Source organism: Prionailurus bengalensis, chromosome X, assembly GCF_016509475.1.
Source record: "Prionailurus bengalensis isolate Pbe53 chromosome X, Fcat_Pben_1.1_paternal_pri, whole genome shotgun sequence".
Lineage (NCBI taxonomy): Eukaryota > Metazoa > Chordata > Mammalia > Carnivora > Felidae > Prionailurus > Prionailurus bengalensis.
This window is the reverse complement of record NC_057361.1, coordinates 42760426-42777707: the sequence shown is the minus strand read 5'-3', so window position 1 is coordinate 42777707 and position 17282 is coordinate 42760426. Positions and strand designations below refer to the sequence as shown.

Below are 17282 nucleotides of genomic sequence, written 5' to 3'. Positions count from 1 at the left end.
CCTGTGGACCTTCATCATCACATTGTTATGCCACCACACCCCACCACAGAGTCTTTGTTCAACATTCCAAAAGTGTTTATCAATCAAGTTCTCTTTTTTTAAGTTTATTTATTTATTTTTGAGACAGAGAACAAGCTTTGGAGGGGCAGAGAGAGAAGGAGAAAAAGAATCCCTCACTGTCAGCGCAGAGCCCGATTCTGCTGGAACTCATGAACTGTGAGATCATGACCCGAGCCAAAATCAGGAGTCAGACACTTAACTGACTGAGCCACCCAGGCACCTCTCGATCACGTTCTATGCCCCCTACGTGTGCCATCATACTGTCTCAAAGATCACAGCGGTGCACAGTCACACCAGCACAACACCACATGTTTCTTCTGCATTTGCCATCACACATGCACTTCCACATCCTCTCATGCAGTCACCTGTGCCCTGCCTCTCTCTGTCACCTGGTGTCATGCACACCATATTGCAAAGCCTCACCCCCTTGGTCACACACTGCATCTTATGCCGTGGTGTGTGACTATCTCACAACCCAGAAGCTGTCACACAAAGTTTCCTATACACTATTTACAACTGCACATCATAACGCACCGTCGTGAAGTGTCACATATGTTGCCTCAGCCTCACATGGCCATACATTGTAGCCCTACGCTGTCATCAAAGACTCCCAGACAGTGCCATGCACCCTATCTACCATTGCCCTTTATTCAGTCCCACACAGACTCACATCTCCAGTTTTAGGACTCCAGTGGTTTTATTTTACAAAAGCTTTGAAGGTCCAGGCTGGGGGATGTCTTGGGGCCCAGAGGGTTGGGTTGTACAGACTGCTGGCTACATAGGAGAGGGACACCACCTCTGCCCCAAGCCCATGATCTGTGTCCTCATGAGCTGAGTGGGGCCACCACAGTGGTGGTGGTGGTAGTAGGGACAGGGCCTGTGGGGAAGGAGCCTGTGGGCGAACCCAGCAGTGGTCCCGGGAAAGGCATGAGGTGGCTGACAGGCCCTGACAGCACCACGGGGCCCAGGCCCTGGTAGAGATGGGCAGTACTGGGTGGGCCCAGTGTCAAGCCTGGGGCCACCTCCCCACAATTCCCACTACCGCTGCCCCCGGCCACCACCATGAAGCCACCAGCTGGTCCTTCAGCTGCTCCAGTACCTCCCAGAGTTGACCCTCGTTTCTTTTTCCCTTTTCCAGATGCCTTGCGGTTTCGAGTCTGAATACCATCCTTCCGCATGGTCAGTGGTCGGTTCACCTGCCAAAAGGGAGGCCATGGATGTTTCCCAACTCCACATCTTTGCCTCTGTGTCTTGACAAGGGAGGCCATCTCTACTGCACTTCTTTAAGGATAGAGAATTGGTTCAAGGACTAGGGAAGCATGACCCTGGTGTGGTGCAGGTATTGTCCTAAGAAACCCCAAGGTTGTGAAGCCCTGGGCTTGGGAAAGCCTCTGGGGTTGATGGAGCTACAAGGCAGGGGAGTGGCAGCTGATGGCTGGGGAGGAGGAAGAGGGAGATAAAGGAGGGACAGGAGGGAGTGGAAGGGAGTGAGGAGATGAAGAAATGGAGCAGGGAGGGTTGAGGACCAAGGAGGAGGGGAATAGAGAAGGAAGGAGGGGGGAGAAAAGAAAAGAGAGAAGGTTATGAGGGGAAGCAAAGGTGGGGGCGGAACAGGAGCAGGGAGGAGGGAGGCTCTGAGGGGCAGGGCAGGGCAGGGCGAACCTGGTGTAGCTTGTAGTAGAGGCCGCAAGCATTGCACACAGGGTCCCCACTGGCATTTCTTCGCCACAGTGTCGTGGTGGTTGTCTGGCAGTTGGTGCACTGGGTACCTGCCCGTTTGCTGACAATCTGGGGGAGAGAGAATATGAGGATCAACCCACTGCGGGGTGGAGGACCCAAGAGGTAAGGGTCAGGTTGAAGGCCGGGCTTCCTGTGCAGGGCGAGAACAGATGTACTTGCAGGGTGATGACTGTGGGTTCTGAATGGGGCAAGAGCGGGGCCTCCCGACCAGAATAGGGGATTTTGGTATTGGGGGTGAGACTCCATCAGTGATGGCCAACTTTGGCCATACATTGGAATCACTCGGGGAGTTGAAAACCTGATGCCCAGGCAGCACCCCTGACCAATGAAATAGATACGTCTAGGGGAGTGCCCAGGCCCCTGTGGTTCAGAGCATCCTAAGGTGATTCCAGTGTGAAGCCAAGGAAGAAAACACTGCCGTGCAGGGAGAGGACAGGGTTCCTGCATGTAGCCTATGAAGGTAGGTTGAGGATAGGCATTCCTATGCAAAGCTGGGTTCCTGTATGGATGGGGAAGGGATGGGGGCTATGGATTCTCATAGAGCATGAGGACGGGGATCCCTGCACAGGGTGAGAACAACAGTTCCTAGGTGGAGGCAGACAGGCCTGGGGTCTTACCAGGCGCTTCTTGGGCCGGATGAGGGGCCTGTTCTGTCCATTCATCTTGTGATAGAGGCCACAGGCATTGCATAGGTAGTGGCCCGTCCTGTCCCGCCGCCACAGTGGAGTGGCTGTTGCTCCGCAGTTCACACACTCCCTGGCCTCTGATGGGGTGGACAAAGGGGATGGGGGATCCCAGGCTCAGCCCAACTTTGCTTTGCATGCCACCCTACCTCATCCTCCCTCTCCCTTTTTGGAGATCTCACCACAGGGGGGCAAGGGCAGCGTTCCACGAAGCTTGGGAGAGGAATAGGCCGCTGGATTGAGGGGGCTCCCGGTGGGAGAGAAGAAGGTACTGGAAAAGTCAGGACCCCCATAGGCACTGCTGGGGACAGGGATTGATGAAGGCAGTGCAGGCCCCAACGTCAAGAGGTCTGGACTTAGCCGCTCTGTCTTTAAGGTCTCCAGGAAGCTGCTGCCACCTTTGCCTTCTGGGTCTTCTGTGGCCTGGGGAGGGGAGTCCTCGCGGGTGGGGCACACAGTTGAGGCAGGGTAGAGCCCAGTCTTGCCATAGGTCCAGCCAGCATATGGTGAGCCGCCTGGGATCCCCTCCATACAGTTGAGCAGTGGGTACACCTGAAAGACTGTCATGGAGGGTGGGTATGGGAAGGAAGGAGGGATCAGTCTGAAGCCATCCTGCTGTCAGGATGCAGTGGTGCCCAAGAACCCCAACATAGTGGCCAAGTTTCCAATCTTCCCACAGGCAACCAGAACAGCTGCTGGCCATTGGGTAACTCCTGGATCCTGAGCCCCCCTGGTCACTTTGACAGCTGCAGTAGCCTCCACCTATTTCCAAATGGGCTTTGAGGGTGACTGTTGGGATTTGGAGCCCCGGGGATCACTTGACAACTAGGGCTACCACAGCCTGCTTCTAGCATTGCTTTCCAACATGGCTACCCCAAGACAGGAGATGGGGAGCATTGGCATTCCCTGGCCTGGACCTAGCTGGGGGAAGTGGTTAGCTCATCCATGTGAAGGTTTCCAGCTATTTTCAAGATGACCTCCTAGTGGGATTCTGCCCCAGCTAAGGGTCACCATGGCAGCCCAGACAGCATGGAGCCAGTGCTAAGACAGCCACCCAAAGAAGTTACCTGGGGAGTGCCGGTAGGCCTCAGCATCCCTGTAGTAGGCCAGTGCTGCAGCCGCGGGGGTGGTGGTGCTGGGGGCAGTGGAGGAGGCCGCTGCATCCAAGCCCTCAGGCCCAGAGGGGAAGAAGACACCCGACTCTGGTGGCGAGGATACCAAGGCAGGGTCCACAAATTGGGGCAGGGACTCGGAAGTCCCCAGGGCCCCTAGGCCAGGGAACTCCATGGGGCCTCGGGTTTGTCCTGTGAGAACAGGAGGGGCTCTTCAGACTGCAAAATTCTCCCTCCCTTCCCACTCCTCCTTACCTCCTTTCTCCCCTTCCTGTTCGATTCCCTCAATCTTCATAGCCCTCCTGTCTTCCTCCCTGGCCCACATCTGTCTCCGTCCTTCCCTCCATCATCTCCTCCTTCCTTCTTCCCCTCTGTCTTCCCTCCTTCCTCTTCCCTTTCTTCTCTCTCCTTCGTCCCATCTCTTCTTTTCCCTTTTCCCACAATTTCCCTTCTTTCTCCTCTCCTCTTCCCCCTCTTCCTTCTTTTCCCACTCCTGCCTCCCCCTCCTCTCCCTTCCCCTCACCCCCTCTCCCTGGTCCCACTTCTCTTCTCTACTTCTGTCTCTTCCCCCTCCTCCTCTCCTTCCTCCTTCCTCAGCCCCCACCTCCTCCTCTTCCCCTTTCTACCTCTCCGCCCCTCCTTATTTTCTCTTTCCCTCCTGCCTCTCTCCTTCCTCCTCTCTCTTTTCCTCCTTTTCCTTCATCCTTCTTCTCTTCCTCTCTGTTCCTCTCTTTCTCCTTGCCTCATTTTCTCCCCTCCTACTCCTCTTTCCCCCTGCCACCATCCTCTCTGTCTCCTTCCCCTCTAGAAGAGTCTGGGTGGGGTGGACTGGGGTGCAGGACCAGAGTCCCTTGAACAGCTTGTCACCCCTAGGACCTTGGGGTTCACCCTTCTGTGCTCCCCAACTTCATCCCTATCTGTTGCATCTTCTGACTTTCTCAGAAACCCATGGTTTCCGGCTTGACTCCTCCCTCCCTAACCTCCGTTGGGTCTGCAGACAGAGGGCCCCCTCAGTTCCTCCCTGCCATGGGGGGGTCAGTACCCCCCACTGCTTATCTCTGCCATCCCCGCCCAACTTTTGAAATCACCCCAAGGCCACTGGCTTCCTCTGAGGAGGGGGACAGGTGGGAGGTGTTCCCCCTACTCGTACCCTCTGCCCTGGGGAGGTCTGCCATAGTTCTGCTTTCGGGTTCTTTCAGTCCCCACCAGCCCCAGTGCTCAGTTTCCCCATCTGCCAGATAGGAGGTGGTGACAGGGGCCCAGCTAAGACCTGTGAGATGGCGGCTTGGTCTCTGTCCTTCCCTGTGTGTATATCTATGTCCCTGTGTCTCTTTCCTGGTGACGCTCTCTCTTGTCCAGCCTGGCCCTCTAGATTTCTCTCCCATCTTTCTATGCTACCATGATGTATCTTGCCCTCTCTCTTTCTGTGCTTTTGTAAACATATGATGTTTTCCTTCCCTCTCTCTCTATTTCCATGTCTCTGTTTCTGGTTGTCTCTCTCCATCTTTATCTCTGTGTCTTTTATCTTCTTCTGTTTCTCTTTTCCTTCCCTCTCTAGTCAGTCTCTGAATGTCTCTGCTTCTCTCCCACTCTGTCTCTTTCTGCTTGTCTCCTTCCTCTTTCCCTTTCTTGATCTCACTCTTGCTTTCACTCTCTCAGCCCTCTGGCCTTATTTCCACGTCTGTCTTACTAGTCCCACATCTTTGCCCATACCCCACTCCACACAGCCCAGGTGAGGAGCCAGAAAACCTACCCCTGCCCCTGACTTGCCCCCATGGTTCTGAAAGCCTCAGTTTCCCTGTCCTTGGGGTGGAATGACGGAGATAGAGTAGAAGGCCATCTTCAGACACCCAGCCTATGTGACCTGCTGTGTGAACATGCTAAAGGTTGGGCTCAGCAGTGGGGGTTGTGCTGGCAAATAGATTAGCCTGTAGTTCTGTCTGCCACTAACTTCTAGGCCCCAGGCTGACTGTGCCTGAAGAAGGTATCTTGCCTCTTTTTCTCAGATGCCATCTCTTTCCTCTCTGACTCTCTGTGGTTCTTTCTGTCTGTGAGTATCTTTCCTTCTCCGTTCCTGTCTTGCTCTTTTCTTCCCCTGGGTCTCCTTTGTTTTCCTTCCATCTCTGTCTCTTCCTTTGAGTATCTCTTTCTCTGTTTCTCCTTTCTTTTTCTTCATGTCTGTCTCTTGCTCTTTTTCTTTGTCTCTTTTTCTCCCCATGTCTCTCTCTTTCTCCCTTCCTTCTCTGTCTACCTGTCTCTTGCTCTTTTCATCTCTGTCACCACTGTTCCTTTATCCCCCCTCATCCTCACCTCACCCTCCAGCCCTATGACCTCCCCCCAGCCCCACTGTGCCACATCACTGCACCTAGCACCTTGGCGGGTCCAAGGCTGCCCACCCCTCCTGTGGCAGGGGCCCAGCCCGCCCTCCCCCCCACCCCAGTTATCACTCTCCGGACAGAGATAAAGTTTATCTCGAGGCTGGGGGATATGAAAGCTCCTTATCAGCTGCCCCACTAGAGTAAGTGCTGCCCCAACGGGCAGCAGGCAGCAGGCTGGCACCCTCACCTCTCCCTTGGCCCAGCCCCTCACCCCAGGTAACATCCCTATCCGAGCCCTCAAAGGAGGGTCTCTTGGGACTGAAGGGAACAGAGATGGGGTCTGGGGGCAGATGAGTCTTGGGAGGCTTTGCGGTAGAATTTGAGAGTCAGATAGGGGGTTGAGTCAGGGAGAGGTTGGGGGTATAGCTATAGAGTTTGGGGAAAGCAGATATGGGGTTTGAGGAGGAGAGACAAATTGGAAAGGTCACATTGTGGGATCAGAAATTGGTTAGAAAAGCAGAGACAAGATTGGGAATCTGAGGTGAAGCTTGAGAGTCAGATAAAGTTGAGAAGTTAGGATGTAGTTTGGGGGACAAAGATGGATTCTGAGGGTCATGGACAAGTTTGGGAATTCCGTGGGTTTCGCTGGAGCAGAGATGGAGTTTAGTGGTCAGAGATGGGCTTGGACAGGCAGAATATGTCTGATAGAGATGGGTTATGGAAGCAGAGGAGGAGTTTAAGAACCAGGATGGAATTGTAGTGGAGAAACATTTGGGGCCAGAGGAGATCTGGGAGGGCCAGAGACATATTTTGGGGTTGGGATTGGGGTTTAGGGAAGCTAGGCATGAGGATTCATTTGGCAGAAAAGACTTAGGGGAGTAGACTTGGTGTTTGGAGTGACAGACATTTTGGTGTGCAGGCCAGGGGTTGGTGGAGAGTAGTGGTTTGGGGGAATCAGAGAAGTCACACAGAACAAAACGGGGTTTGAGAGGCACAGATGGGGATAAGAGGATGGAGTTAGGGTTCAGGGGACTGGAGAATTTGGAGCAGAAAACAGGATGGGGAGCGGACAAGGGCATGGGGAGCAGAGACAGACATGGGGGAGCACAAGTGAGCTTTGGGGGAGAACTCAGAGATAGAAACAACTCCAGATGAGTGAAAAGCAGATTCAGGGCAGAGATGGGATTTGGGGGATAAGAGATGGCGTATGGGGAGCAGAATTAAGGCATCAGGGGAACAGATATCTTGGAAGGAGAGGATGGGAATCAGGGCAGAAGGAGGTGGGTTTTGGGGAGTGGGTTCAGGGTAGAGATGGGGGGTTGGAAAGACAGAGGTGGTTTTAAGGAGCTGTGAAGGGTTTCAGGGGTGGTAGACACTTTGGGGACCAGCGGTAGATTGGGGAGCCTAGAGTAGGCTGGAGGAATAGCCTTGAGGTGAGGGATAGCAGGCCTGGGGTTTGCCTTGCTGGGGGCTCTCGGGGGGGTGCTGAGACTGACCTGGGCTGGTTGGTGCAGAGGGTTCAGCCGCTTTGGGGATGTGGCGAGTTCAGTGTGATCCCAGGGGGTGTCCTGGCTAGCCTTGGCCTTTGAGGCTCCCTTCCTCCTTCCCTCCCTCCCTCCCTCCCTCCCTCCCCTCTCCCTCCTCCCTCCTCCCCAGGGAGTGGCTGGTGCCCCAGTGGGTGGAGCGGACGAGGGGAGGGGGCAGGTTCCTTGCTGGTGGGGCACCTCTTGGGCAGTGGGGCCTTCTTGTGCCCCATCTGCCCACCCTGTGGATTCTTGGACCCTGTTCAACTTGGGCTCCCATGGACTACAGTGTCCAGCCAAACAAAGGCAGGCTGAAGCCAAGATAAAGTGACAATAGCAGATACAGTTTTATGACTGTACTAAGCCTATGACTGTACAGTTTTATGACTGTACAAAGTTCCTACTGTGTGCTAGGTCAGGTTCAGGTTTGGCCCTTATGTATGTGAATCTTCCTGGCCACAGGGAGAGGAGGGATGTGATTGTACCCATTTTGCAGTCAAGAAGAATGAGGCTCAGAGATGTTCGGTGGGGTTTGAACCAGAGGCCATGGGACATCTTGACAACCCAGGCTCAGCCTGGGGGCCAGCCCAGGCCAGGACTGGCAGGAGGCAGGGGCACACTCAGTGCCCCACTGGGGCTTACGCCAGCTCCGGCCTGCCCTGGGGCAGCAGATAAGTCTTATCAGATGGAGGAGACTGTGGCTGTTGGCTCCGCGGTAACAGGCTGTCTTGGGATGGGGGGCGGGGCTCGGGGGGCCACCCAGGGGCAGTGGCCTCAACTTATTGCCCGCCATGCTGCTTTGGAGGCGGGAAACAAGTGGGACCCAGGGTTGGTTTCTCTGCAGGTTCTTGAGGAGTGGGATAGGGTGGGGGAAGGGAAGAACTGAAGGGATAGAGAAGGGAGGGGGCAGAGAGCAAGAGACAGAGAGAGACAGAAAGAGATGGAAATGGGAAGACACAGAAAAAGTGACAGAGCTGGAAGGAGGCAGAGAGGGGCACAGAAAGAAAGGCAAGACAGAGAGGAGAGAGAGAGACACCAAGAGAGCCAAAACAGTGAGGGAGACGCAAAGAGAAGGAGACATAGAGAAGGACAGAAGGCAAAAGATATGGCCTGAAAGCAACAGAGGCCAAGGACACAGGTGGAGAAACTGAGAAGGGAGACAAAGATGATATTGTAGAGAGGGAGACAGAGACAGAGAGGTATGCACAGAGTCTGAGAGGAAGTCCATGAGACCAGGTGTCAGGCTGGGGTATACCCTGGGCAGGTGGTGCTGGTGTGGGTGGGACAGGGTTGACGTGATCCCTGTGATCTGTGGCTCTACCCTCAACTTGCTGAGAGGGACCTCCAGAACTTCTGCACCTCAGTCCCTACCTTTCTGCCCTTCCTCCCTCCCCAAATAGTAACAACAGTGACAACAACCAGTGTCTCATGCTGACATAGACCCCAGGCCAGTCCTGTTCTGAGCACTTTCTCCATGTAAAATCAATGGATGCACGTGCACACAGTAGGTGTCCAACTTGGGACCCACAGCTTGGGTAAGTTGTGTCCAACTTACCCCATAGAGCAGGGGTGAGACTACCCAGTTGTGGCCCCAGGACTCCACAGGACAGAGCACTCTCCTGACCATCCATTCTACAGATGGGGAGACTGAGACCTGCCAAGGGCACAGGGCAATGATGCATCCCTGGGCCCGTGGGGCTTGCTCACCCGCTGGCTACCCCACAAGGAGCTTGCCATCCCCAGCCTGCCTCCACGGGCTTCATTGTCCTTATAAGCAAAATTGGAGGTTAGAGGAGGAAAGAGAGCAGGGCTATGACTTTGCATTTATTGAGCTCCCACTGTGTGCCACGTCCTGTGCTGAGCCTTCATGAGTAAGAAGGGGTATGAAGACCCCTGGGACTTAAGTGGCAATGCTTTCAGGACTTCCACTCTGGAGCCAACTTGCCCTCATTTATAGACTGCCCTAACCACCGACTGGCCATGTGGCCTTGGACGAGTTACTGGCCCCTCTGGACCTCAGTTCCTTATCTGTAGAGATGGGGTAATAATAGTGGCTACTCCATATGGTGATTGGGACAGCTACATGAGATTTAATCCATTAAGTGATTTTAACTCACTTGAATCTGAAATCTCAATAAATGTTAGGTATTCTTATTTATTTACTGAGTGCCTACTGTATACAAGGGATAGTACTTGAACCTTTTTTACTAGCACTACTAATTCTAGTAATAATGCTGATAATATGCAACACCAATATCAATTTTAATTGATATTTAATCCTAATTCTGATATTGATGTTAGCACTAATGCTAATCTTAATAGTGGTAGTAATACTAATTTTAAATCTAATAATTATTATTCCAATTCTAGCCACAGCCATACGAATACTAATTCTGATACAAATACTTCTCTTAGCACTAATACAGTAATAACAACAGCAGTATTGTTGGCTGAGCCTCCCCAGGCACTGTGCGAAATGCTCTCCGTGCCTAATTTTATCCCATTCTCACCAGGTCCTGGTGGTATAAGTGCATATAATTGCCCGCATCTTCCAGATTGGGAGTAGGCTCAGAGAATGAAGATGTTTGTCCGAGGCCCTGTGTTCTTGTCTCAACTCTGACACTGATTTGCTGTGTGATTCCTGGGCTGGCCACCCTCTGAGCCTCACTTTCTTTGCCTGGATAATGGGTACAATCATAGAACCCACAGCGAATGTTGTCGAGGGGCCACTCAACACAGGTCCTGCCTGGCACACCATAAGTGACAAACTCTGTAATGGTAATTCTTCTCATTGTTATTTTCATTAGAAACAGCAGTTGCAGTATTGGGAGCAAGGTAGGGAAATCTGTCCTCCTCAGGAAGGACAGGCTGGAGGCACATCTCAGACAAGAGTTTGGCCACTGGACGCAGCCTATTTCTTCATAACTGGAGCAGAGAAAGGGCTTAGGAAGGGAAGTAAAGGGTGGGGAGTGGGGGCCTCAGAGCCCTGCCTCCATCAAGAGCCAGAAACCCTGAGGCTCTGAGGGCAACCTTCACCCCATTCCCTCCCCCATCCCCGTGGAGGGGGCACAGGCCCAGAAGTCTGTGGGCGACAGTTCAGCCAGCAGGGAGGCAGCTGGGAGTGGGCAGATAAGGGAATCGGCAGGGCCAGGCCAGGCTTTGGGAGAGACCCACAAGGGTGGGGGTGGGGGTGGGGGTGGGGTGTCCAGGCCAAGCGTCCTCTCTGTCAGGCCTCCATTTAAGACTCAGCTCCAACATCCTCTCTTCCTAAAAGGCTTCCTTGACTGATTCCCTTCTTCCTGGCATCTTCTAGAGCTTTCTCTGTGCCCATAGCATGTGGACTATTTGTGCCTCTTCCAGACTGGAATCCACCAAGGCAGGGGCAGAACCTAAGTCTCCTTGGTGTCAGTAGTGCAGAGAGGAAACATCAAAGCCTGGCTGAGGAGTCAAATGTTTGTCTCAGAACCGAACTGTTGGTTTTTCTTTTTCATTTTTCAAAAATGTTTGTTTTTTGAGAGAGCACGTGCAAGCTGGGGAGAGACAGAGAGACAAAAGGTCCGAAGCGGGCTCTGCGCTGATAGCAGAGAGCCTAACGTGGGGCTCAAACTTATGAACATGCGAGATCATGACCTGAGCCAAAGTCAGGCACTCAACCAACTAAGCCACCCAGATGCCCGTTTCATTTTTTTAAGAGAAAAGTATAAAGGATACTTTAACAACCATTCACCCTTGTCAGACATTAGTATTCTGCTTCATTTGTTTCAGATACTTTTAAAAGAAATATGTTATTACAGATACAGTTAAAGTTCTTACACAAATTCTATTTTCCTTTCTCCTTCCACTACCTTGAGTTTGGTGTTTATCTTCCTCATGTATATTTTTATTCTATTACTCCATATGTATGTATCCATAAACAGCATACAATAGTGGGGTTTTCGGCTTGCTTTTGAACTTCATATAAATGGAACCATATAGTTATGTTTCTTTTGTTCTACTTAATGTTTGTGACATTCATCCACATTGTTGTATGTATTAGTAGTTAATTCTTTTTTATTGAGATGTAATTCACATACCACAAAATTCACCCTTTTACTTATTTATGTACTTATTTTTAAGTATTTATTTTGAGAGAGAGAGTGCATGTGCACGTGTGAGCAGGGGAGGGGCAGAGAGAAGGAGAGAGAGAAATCTCAAGCAGACTCTGTGCTGTCAGCATGGAGCCTGACGTGGGGCTCGATGCCATGAACCATGAGATCATGACCTGAGCTGAAATCAAGAGTTGGACGCTCAACCAACTGAGCCACCCAGGTACCCCAAAAGTCACCCTTTTAAAGGGTGCATTTCAGTGGTTAGTACAGTCACAAGGTTATACAACTACTACCACTGTCTAATTCCAGAACATTTTCATCATCCCAAAAAGAATCCTGTACCTATCAGCAGGCATTCCTCATAATATTGTCTGTCTCCCCTCAATCCCTGGAAACCACTAATCTACTTTCTGTCTCATAGATTTGCCTATAATGGACTTTTCATATGAATGGAATCATATAATATGTGGCTTTTTGTGACTGACTTCTTTCACTTTGCATAAAGTGTCCAAGGTTCATTCATGTTGTAGCATAGGTCAAAACTTCATTCCTTTTTATGGCTGAATAATATTTCATTGTATGAACATTCTACATTTTGCTTGTCCATTCGTCTAATAAGTTGACAATTTTGGGGATCGTGAATAATGCTGCTATAAACATTCATGTTAAAGTTTTTACGTGGGCGTATATTTTCAGTTCTCTTGGGTATATATCTAGGAATGGAGTTGTGGGGCCATACGGCAGTTCTGTGTTTAACTTTTTGAGAAATTGCAGAAGGATTCTCCACAGCAGTTGTATGAGGATTCTAATTTATCGACATCTTCTCCAACACTTGGTATTGTTTCTCTTTTTTTACATTTTTAATTTTTTTTTGGAGAGAGGGTGCAAATGATCGAGGAGCAGAGAGAGAGAGAGAGAAAATCCCACGAGGGGCAGAGAGTGGGAAAGAGAGAGAAGTGAGGCTCACCTGAAGTGGGGCTCAAGCTCACCCAAAGCAGGGCTCATTCTCACCCAAATCAGAGCATGAGCTCAACTGAAGCAGAGAACAAGCTCACCCAAAGGGGGGCTCAAGCTCACCTGATGCAGGACTTGAACTCACGAACCATGAGATCATGACCTGAGCCAAAGCCAGATGCTTATCTGACCAGGTGCCCCCTCTTTTTTTTTTAAGTTTATTTATCTTGAGAGAAAGAGAAAGAGAGAGCAGGGGGAGGAACAGAGAGAGAGGGAGAGAGAATTCCAAGTGGGCTCTGCACTATGGGGCTCAAACTTACCAACTGCAAGATCATGACTTGAGCCCAAATCAAGAGTTTGACACTTAACCAACTGAGCCACCCAAGCGCCCCATATATTGTTTCTCTTTTTGATTCTGGTCATCCCAGTTGGTGTGATGTGACATCTCATTGTGTTTTTGGTTTGATGTCCCTAATGACTAATGATGTTGAGCATCTTCTCTTGTACTTGTTGGACATCTGTAGGTCTTCCATAGAGAAATATCTATTTAGATCCTTTGGCCATTTTTAATTGGGTTATCTTTTTGTCGAGTAGTATGAGTTCTTTATATATTCTAGATGCTAGTCCCTTATCAGATATGTGATTTGAAAATATTTTCTCCAACTGTTGGGTTACTCTTTTACTTTCTTTTGCCCCTTGAAGTGCAAAAGCTTTTAGTTTTTATGAAGTCCAATTTATCTAGTTTTTCTTTGGTTGCTTATGTGTTAGGTGTCATATCTAAGAAACCATTGCCTAGTCCAAGGTCACAAAGATTTATGCATGTTTTCTTCTAAAAGTTTTATAGTTTTAGCTCTTACATTCATGTCTTCTCTTTATTTTGGTTAATTTTTATATATGGTGTGAAATAGAGGTCCAGTTTCATTCTTTTGCATGTGGATATCCAGTTGTCCCAACACCATTTGTGGAAAAGATTGTTCTTTCCCCATTGAATTGTCTAGGCACGCTTGTCAGAAATCAGTTGCCCATAATGTATGAGTTTATTTCTGGACTCTCAATTCTATTCCATTGACTTATATATCTTTTTTTTTAAGTTTATTTATTTTGAGAGAGACTGAGACAGCATGAGTAGGGGAGGGACAGAGAGAGAAGGAGAGAGAGAATCCCAAGCAGACTCCACGCTGCCAGCACAGAGCCTGACATGGGGCTGAAGCCCATGAAACCATGAGATCATGACCTGAGCCAAAACCAAGAGTTGGATGCTCAACCAACTGAGCAACCCAGGTGCCCCATTTATTTATCTGTTTTTATGCCAGTACCACATCACCTTGATCACTACAGCCGTGTAGTACATTTTTAAATCGGAAAGTGTGAGTCCTCCAAATGTGTTTTTCTTTTACGAGATTGTTGTAGCCATTCTCGGTCCATGCCATTTTCATATGAATTTTAGAATCAGTTTGTTGCAAGCTTGGATTCTGATATGAATGGCACTAAACCTGTAGATCAGTTTGGTGAGTATCGCCATATTAATGCTATAAAGTCTCCAATCCATGAATTTATGATATCTTTTCATTTATTTAAGTCTTATTTAATTTTTTAATGTTTATTTGTTTTTGAGAGAGAGAGAGAGCAAGCAGGGGAGGGGCAGAGAGAGAGGATCTGAAGCAGGCTCCGCACTGACAGCAGAGAGTCCAGTGTAGGGCTCGAATCCACAAACTGTGAGATCATGACCTGAGCCAAAGCTGGTCACTTAACTGATTGAACCACCCAGGTACCTCAGTGTTATTTAATTTCTTTCAACAGTGTTTTATGGTTTTTAAGTATACAAGTCTTACCCATCTTTTGTTAAATTTATTACTAAGTAGTTTATTCTTTTTTATGCTATTGTAAATGGAATTGTTTTCTTCATTTTTGGATTGTTCGTTGCAAGTATATAGAAATATGATTAAATCTTGTATGATCTAGTATCCTGCAACCTTGCTGGGCTCATATATACATAAAACGTAGTCTCACATATATATGTAATGGTTTTGTTGTGGGTTCCTTAAGATTTTCTCTGTATAAGATCATGTCACCTGCAAATACTGATAGTTTTACTTCTCTTTTTCCCCCAATCTGGATGCTTTTTATTTCTTTTTCTTGCCTAATTGCCCTGACTAGGACCTCCAGTATGTTGTTGAATAGAAGTGGTGAGAAGGGACATCTTTGTCTTGTTCCTGATCTCTAAGAGAAAGTTTTTAGTCTTTCATCATGAAGTATGATATTAGCTATAGGTTTTTTGTAGATGCACTTTTTAAAAATTTCAGTGTAGTTTTTTTTTTTTTTAAGTAATCTCTATATCCAACATGGGGCTTGAACTCACAACCCTGAGATCAAGAGTTGCATGCTCTACTGAGCCAGCCAGGCACCCCATTTTGTATATTCACTTTATCAGGTTGAGGAAGTTCTCATTTGTTCCTAGTTTGTTGAGTACTTTTATAAATGAAATGGTATTGAATTTTGTCAGATGCTTTTTCTGTATCTGTTGAGAAGATCATGTGGTTTTTGTCCTTTATTAATATGGTATGTTACATTGGTTTTCTTATGTTGAGCAAATCTTGCATTTCTTGGATCAATCCCACTTGGTTATGGTGTATAATCCTTCTTATATATTGCTGAATTCTATTTACTAGTATTTTGTTGAAGATTTTTGCATCTATATTCATAAGAGATACAGGTATATAGTCTTCTTGTTGTGTTTGTGTCTGGTTTTGGTATTAGGTTAGTGCTGACCTCATAAGTTTATTTCCTTTTATGGCTGAGTAGTATTCCATGGAATGGATGTATCATGGTTTGTTTAACCATTCATCTGTTGATGGACATTTAGGTTGTTTCCAGACTTTTCTGTGTTACAGCACACCTGCAGTTTACAAACTCATACTTCTCTGTCTGTGCACACACATGTGAAAGAGTTTCTCCGGGGGCAGAGGATATTAGTCCATCTTTCCATTCATTCACCCACCCACCCATCTATCCATCCATTCATCTATGTACATATTCATTCATTTACCCACCTGCCGCCCACTCTCCCTCCCTTCCTCCCTCCTTTTCTCCTTCTTTCCCTCATTTCTATTTCCTTTCTTCCTTTCATAAATCATCTATCTCCAGGCATATGACATCTGGGTCCAAGGCAAGCTGTCTTTTTTTTTTTAAGTTTATTTATTTATTTTAAGAGAGAGAGCAAGAGAGCACGCAAGTGAGAGCAGGGGAGGGAGAGAGAGAGAATCCCAAGCAGACTCCTCTCTGTCAGTGCGGAGCCTTATGTGGGGCTCAAAACCACAAAATGAGATCATGACCTGAGCCGAAACCAAGAGCTGGACGCTTAACCAACTGAGCCACCCAGGCACCCCTCCCCCCGCTTTTAAGTTTATTTATGCAAGCTGTCTTTTAAAAATAGGAAGCGTGGCCCAGGCGGCCCTGGGTGCCTAGCTGCTGGGTGGCCTCTGGGTCTGGGTGGCCTCTGTAGCCTGACTGTGGTAGTGCTGGAGGTGGCAACCAGCAGTGCCCCAGGGACCCTGTACCCTTGCCAGGCACCACAGCAGTAGGAGGGCCACTAGTTTCTGTACTACAGAGCAGCAGGTACAGTAGCCATGCCCTGCTCTCCTATGATGGGATCAACCATTAGAAGGTGCTAATCCCCTGCAAGAGATTATTTGAAAAATTTTGTTCTATAAGGATGGAGTGATGTTTCAGATTGAATAAGCCACCAAGCAGTGCGCCAAGATCACCCTGATGGACCCCTGGGACCCTCTAGACATTCCTCAGAATGCCACCTTTGAGGACTAGTTGACGACTAGTTCTCCATAGGGGGCCCCAGGATCAGATCAAGGTCCAGAAGTGGTCTGACAGAAAGTCAGCTAGATCATATGAAATCTGAGTTGGCATTTATACAGTTAAAAATGGTTATCCTGTCCAGAAAGCCTTCACCAAAACTGTGATACTGTGCATGCAGTTTTTCAACATGCAGCTGGGCATTAAAGACCCCTGGATGTTTACCCCACTAAGCACCTGCCAAGTGGCCCAGCCAGAGAGGATGAGTGTGAACTGCACCTGGTAAGCCCATGAATGCAGAAGTGGCAGCATTGGGCATCATCCCCAGCTCAAGAGGGATTTGAGACTTGAGAAATGAGAAACGTCATTGGCGATAAATATCATAATTGAAGGAAGATAAACATTGATGTGGGGTTTTTTTTTGTATGTATGATTTTGACTACTCAAGCTACGTATACAGAATGGGGTGGAATGGAGAATGTGTAGTAATATGAACAGAAGAGATAGCTAAGATGGAGATTGCAGACGTTTGTATAGTTTGTGTGGGTGCTGTGCTTTCTGCATATGCAGGTGTATCTAAGTGTGGTGGCACACGTGGGGTGAGCATCAGCACGAGCAGTTTGCCTTGGCAGGGAGGAGGGTCTCATTACTGACATTGCTGAGAATTGCTGAATTGCTGCCCTGTGGTGATGATAAAATGCAGAATGATTTTAATCAGTTTTATTATTAATTTTTGAGTTCTCTGCAGATAATGGCCCCTTTATTGCCTGTGCCAGGGTGGTGACTGTTTCCCCTGCCCTGTCTCCTGCTCCCTTGGCCACCGACAAAGTGATTCCTCAAAAATCTCTTCCAGACTTAAGAGCTTTGTGACATGATCTGATTGATGTAAGTTTGGGGAGGAAATGAAAGGCTATAATACAGAATAATTATTCCTCAAATAGAAACTTAAAAGTGTTTATTTATTTTGAGAGTGAGAGAACACATGTGGGAGGGACAG

General features: G+C 48.7%; 1 protein-coding gene and 1 pseudogene across 1 annotated transcript; one reads left to right on the top strand and one right to left on the bottom strand.

The window, feature by feature from the left end:
* Positions 1 to 738: 738 nt before the first annotated feature.
* Positions 739 to 7509, bottom strand: GATA1 (GATA binding protein 1). The gene is made up of 6 exons (XM_043570291.1): positions 7410 to 7509; positions 3551 to 3787; positions 2666 to 3043; positions 2418 to 2563; positions 1723 to 1848; positions 739 to 1256 (listed from the first exon to the last, which is right to left on the bottom strand). The coding sequence occupies exons 2-6, from the start codon at positions 3768 to 3770 to the stop codon at positions 885 to 887; spliced, it is 1242 nt and encodes a 413-aa protein (XP_043426226.1). The 5' UTR covers positions 3771 to 3787; positions 7410 to 7509; the 3' UTR covers positions 739 to 884.
* On the top strand, positions 7114 to 17282 carry LOC122477054 (annotated as a pseudogene).